Source organism: Cucumis sativus, chromosome 4, assembly GCF_000004075.3.
Source record: "Cucumis sativus cultivar 9930 chromosome 4, Cucumber_9930_V3, whole genome shotgun sequence".
Lineage (NCBI taxonomy): Eukaryota > Viridiplantae > Streptophyta > Magnoliopsida > Cucurbitales > Cucurbitaceae > Cucumis > Cucumis sativus.
In genome coordinates, this window is record NC_026658.2 from 15,535,473 (window position 1) to 15,541,010 (window position 5,538).

The 5,538-nt window shown below is 30.6% G+C and overlaps 1 protein-coding gene across 2 annotated transcripts; it reads right to left on the reverse strand.

The window, feature by feature from the left end:
- Nucleotides 1-4,671, reverse strand: CAX3 (vacuolar cation/proton exchanger 1-like). Of its 2 annotated transcripts, XM_011654598.2 has the most exons (11): nucleotides 4,192-4,671; nucleotides 4,029-4,096; nucleotides 3,862-3,890; nucleotides 2,695-2,891; nucleotides 2,225-2,434; nucleotides 1,608-1,733; nucleotides 1,342-1,458; nucleotides 1,161-1,214; nucleotides 834-1,041; nucleotides 532-595; nucleotides 1-414 (listed from the first exon to the last, which is right to left on the reverse strand). In XM_011654598.2, the coding sequence occupies exons 1-10, from the start codon at nucleotides 4,462-4,464 to the stop codon at nucleotides 534-536; spliced, it is 1,344 nt and encodes a 447-aa protein (XP_011652900.1). In that variant the 5' UTR covers nucleotides 4,465-4,671; the 3' UTR covers nucleotides 1-414; nucleotides 532-533. The 2 variants fall into 2 exon arrangements, with proteins under 2 accessions (XP_011652900.1, NP_001267681.1); NM_001280752.1 differs by lacking the exon at nucleotides 1-414 and having other exon boundaries at nucleotides 534-595; nucleotides 4,192-4,464.
- Nucleotides 4,672-5,538: the final 867 nt, after the last annotated feature.

Consider the following 5,538-nt stretch of genomic DNA (forward strand, 5'->3'; position numbering starts at 1 on the left):
TTTCACAAGAAAACAGAATTGAGGACATATTATTTCATTAATTACTTAAACTTGAGAAATAATTATTACATTACAACAATTAAAGCAAAAGAAGACGAACAATAAAATTAAAAACAGAAAAACAGAAAATAATTCATATAAAAAGCATACAAATATTGCATATAATAAACCCGCAGATTTGAATGCTTTAATTTTCAGCCCACAAACTGCTTTCATTAAACTCCCAACATCTTCAAATTTTCTAAGCTTTCCAGCAGGCAGGGATCGAACCGATTGATGCCATGAAAAATCAAAGAATTAATGAAAATTCCATTTGATTTGGTTTTTTTTTTTTTGGTCCTTCTTTACAAATGAGATTTCAAAGAAGTCCCTCTCTTTTCGAATTTGATTTTGACTTGAGAATATTTTTCAAACCTGCATCCAATTAATCATAATATATAAAGTTATCAGTCAAATTTAAATGGAAGTTAAAAAGTGTTTATTTAAATTAATTAAAAGGGTAATCTAATTATTATTATTATTATTATTTACCTTTAAGCTCTGAAGATTGCTTGGTTTGAAGATTGGAGTCCCAAGTTGGGAGCATTGTTATTATCTGTGGGGGGAAACACAAAGAGAGAAGTGAATTTAGAGTGTTGTTTAATTAGCTCTTAACAAATTAATTAATTAGCTAAAAACAAATTAATTCTGAAAGGTACAAAATTTTAAACTAATAATTATTTTAGTTATTATTAAATTTCCGTAGTCTCAATATCATTTTCCTATCGAAATCACTATTTAAATTAATTTAAACTGCCCCTAGAAAAGATGGGAAAATTATTTTGGAAAATCACCTTCTTGTGTCTTGGAAACAAAGAAGCAAGCAGCAATGATAATGTAGCAAAGAAGAAGAACAAGGCCTTTAATATAATGAGAGGTTCCATCTTGTAAAGTGAAGGCTGTGGCAATAATTGCTAATCCAAGTGACCCTGTTTCCATTAGGTTGAAATTTAGGTCCATGTCCACTCCCATTGTCCAAGCTACTATCACACACATTGGAATCTGCATGTTACATTTTCTTCAGGGGTCAGTTTCCAAATATATATTTCCACACTTCAATTTCCTAGGGGAGGTTTGAAACTTTGAACTAGTTTTCACTAATCACACATACATATACTTACCACAAATAGTGCAATTTGTGTTGCAGATCCCAGGGCAACCCCCAAAGATATGTCCTGAAAACCAAAACAAATTAAAATTAAGTATACAATGATTAGATATAATATAACAGTAATCCTCCCTTAATCTGCAAATTAAAATTAATTTTGATTGTAGTAAATTTGTGAATTTTTTAGAGCTTACCAACTTATTCTTGAAGGCAAATATGATAGCCCCCGCGTGTTCGGCGGCATTTCCAACAATAGGGAGCAAGATTATGCTAAGGAAACTCACAGACAAACCCCAAGTAGTAGATGCTTCCTACAAAATAACACAACCAACTCAAAGTAAGCATTCCTGAAAAATCAGAATTAAAAATATAACATTTCAAAAGTTAAATAATAAAATGAAAACTTATCCCGGGTCAAATCAAATCAAGAGTGAAAAGGGTATTTTTCTAGTAATTTTACCTCAATTGTGTTGACAACGTACTCGGAAAGCAAAGCAATAACGAGTGTCATTCCAACAAGCCATGCAAATGCACTCCAGAATCCGATCACTGCCTCTTCTCCTGGAACGTCATCGTCTTCACCTTCCTGATTAATATTCCAATACTACAGTTAATTTTTATCTTTGTGAACTTATATAATAATTATAATTTACATTTAAAGAATTGAATATATTTTCAAATTTTGTAGAAGATTAAATTATTTTTATAATTTATTGATAAAATAAAATATTTAAAGTGATCTTTTTAATCTTTTTTATCAAAATTTTGGTATGGTGTGGTTGATTTGTTGTCAAACAATCAAAATCATCCACCTTAGGTTGGTTATATCTAGAAACATATTGCCAAATGCTTGATTCACAACCATAGTTCTTGGCAAATAGTAGAGTTTGTTAATTCCGATCAACATCACTTGCTATATCATCAATTACTAAAAGAAACCAATTCGATTGTGAACTTGAATTTTAAAAAATCCTGTAATCATCGAACAAAACTTTGTAACATACGTAGCTGAAATAAGTTTAACATGCATTAGATCTATTAAACATAAAATAATATTCAATGGAACAATCATTGTACCTCAGCTTCAAACAGTTGTCGATGAGTCCAGAGTTGAAAGACCAAGTAAGCAATGTAAGCAGTGAGCATTACAATGCTGCTAGCTCTGGACAGATGGAGGGTCGAGGCGGCGGCCGTGGAGGCAGAGGCGGCAGCGTAGCCAAAGAGTAAAGGCAATAGGTGGCACAGTAAAGATAGCATCAACATGAGGGAGTTGACATCAGCTTGCCTCTGTTAAAAAGATTGCTTATTTAATTACAGGGTTAATAAAATCAGAAATTTCTGTGTATTGCTCAAATTTAAATATGTATTTGAAAATATTTTGAATTTATTAAAATCATTTTTATCTAAGTACTTCAAAATCACTTCTAACACATTTCAAGAGTAGTTTTTATATTTTAAAAATCCGAATCTAGTTTTAACTCGATCTTTGAATGAAAATACTAAAAACAATAGAACAAATGAGAGAGATCAGAGAGAGAGGTAATTACTCTGTCATAGTTTTGTTCCCGTCTAATATTAGCAATTCCACCACAAAAGAGAGAAGTTCCAAGAACAAGAAGAAGGTTTGAAAGAACAGAACCCAATAGAGAATACTTCACCACGTCTATCTTCCTTTGTGTCAGTGCTAATATTGCAATTATCAGCTCCGTTGCATTTCCACATGTTGCATTCAAAAGCCCCCCAACTACATATACATATACAATACACATTTAAATTTCATTCATTAATTTGAAGTACATTCGATCATTTCCTATTTTTATTGGAAGAACATACTTATTTTGATAATACATCTCATTTCTTATTTCTAAAATATGAGAAATTTTTTTAAAATTTAGACTGAATTTTGAAAACTGATTTGATATAAAACATATTACTTGTTTCTAGTTCTTAGAACCCAAGAAACAGAAAAAAAAAAAAAAAGTATATATCGTTATCAAACTTAATTAATAACCTTACCAATCTAAATATTCTCCTTCACGGGCCTCCCTTATGTATGTCACTATCATTTTAGGGTTTTCAAAATTATAGAAGTTCATTATCTTTTTCATTTTTTTAAAAAATAAAAACAAATGGAAACTGTTTTTGTACGGTTGGCTTTTCCCTTGAGTAGCAAAAGCCATACATGCATTCGTCATTATAGCTATTGTGTACTTGTGGATGAGAAATGGATAAGAAAACAAATAATATAAATAAAAATTACATTGTTGTACCTAAAAACTTCCTCGTCATATATAAATAAAAATTACATTATTGTACCTCAAAAAAATTTCGTTATGCAGAAATACATGTACGTATATTTCAATTTTTTTTTCTTTTGTAAAAATAGGTGTAGTCCAAATGGTTGAAATTGAATTAATAATAAAGTTGTGTTTATTGAATCAATAATTAGCTTAGAATGACCATATCTATTAAAAAAAATCAATAACTATAGATGGTGGGAAACCAAAGCATAAAAAACATTATGATAATTGATATTTGATTAATTAAGCTATAGCTTAGCCACATTTTTTTTTTCATTTCAGGAGCATTTCCTGGAAAACATAAACAATTTGCATATTTAAATTTTCTACCGATTTCCAACGGTTATATATATATATATATATATATATATATGAATGGGTTACAAATGAAATAAAACATAAGCGAATTGTTACCTGTTGGACCAGTGAAATAAGCGATTTGCCTTCAAAGTTCGAATCAAAACAAGAAGAAGAAGAGAAAGGTTAGTATAATATTGGAAAAGGTTTCGGAATATAATAATAATTTGATATATTGATTACCAAAATTAAAAATACACTAATGAAAAGCTAGAAAAGCTTACTCGGTTAGGAAGCTGACACGTTCAGCCAATGGCGTAAGGCCCAGCAAGCTCAATGCAAAAATCCAAGGCTACAAAACAAATTATTATTATTTATTAGTCCAAAAAAACAATTATTAATAAAGAAACGACATGTAGTTTCACGAAGATTATGGAGGATTCTCACTCTTCCAAAGCCAAAATTCTGAGCGACAATAGCGAGAGGAATCGCGGGGAAGAGAATGGAAAGTTTGGTTCCCAAAATGACCTCCTGAAGATTAATACAAAACTTACGGAGACAGCCGAATTGGATTTTGGAGACGAGGGTTAAATCGGACTTTTTGCGTAAGGAAGAGGAGGACATGTTATGAGCTGTTCGACCATGGCCATGTCGATGCTCTTTGGTTAGGCGCTTAAGGGTTCCATTTTCCATTAGCCAAGGCTCTGTTTGGGAAGCCATGGTTTTGTGTTTTTGGTTGAAATAGGGGTATCCAAACAGGTGTGGTAATCAGAGAAGAACTAGTTGGGGAAGTTGGCAAAAGCTGTGTTGGTTTCAGATGTTTTCTTTGAGAGATATGGCGGTAGGAATAAACATTTTTATAGAATGAAAGGATGGTTACCACTGAAGTACTAAACAAAACAGGAACCTTCCACGAAGCTTCCTACTAACTAACTTAACCTAGCTATATTCTATCATATACACAAAGCGGGTCGATGGGTCAAGCTTTGCTCATAATCGAGATAGTGATTGAAGCAGTAATTCTAGAGTGAAAAAATTTGAGAAAAATTGAAAAACCACGCTAAATTACCAATAATTGTGGTACTTCAACTTATAATTTCAACGTTCGTTCAATTTTAACATCTATATAAGTTTAACGATTGAAATTTTGAATATGCAATGGATATTAAGATTTGTTGGAAGTGAACTTAAACAACTATCGAATTATTAGGAATGGTATTGTCTAAAATTAAAAATAAGATTATTTAACAAATGTTGATGAACAACATATTTTAACAAATTGAACCGTAAAACTATTTTTTAGATTGATTTTCCGTCAATTACCTCAAAAGTAAATTACTGCTTCTTCCAAATTCAACCTAAAATCATTTTAGATTTCCCTTTTAAAGTTAATGTTATTTCATGTCAATCATCACCATCTTAAAACAAAAATGATTGATTTCATGTCAGCCAAATAATTTTAAAAGAAAATTAATTGATTTCATGTCAAAAGAAAATTAATTGTTTTCATGTCAATATCATCACTTTAAAAGAGAAAGAGTAATTTTGAATTCTTACAAAAATGTCTCCCAACACATAACCTAAATAGAGGCAATTGAGATTTATATATAATAGTTAAGTGCATTTAATTTAATTAAGGTGACACCAAAATATTGTTTTATTTGAGAAAGTTTTTGGTAAGCAAGTAATGTAAAACCAAGAATGGGAATAGGAACTGCCCTAACACTTTCCAATTAAGATGATGAGGAATAACAAAAGAAAATTTTCATTATATAATTTGTTATTAGTTGGTTT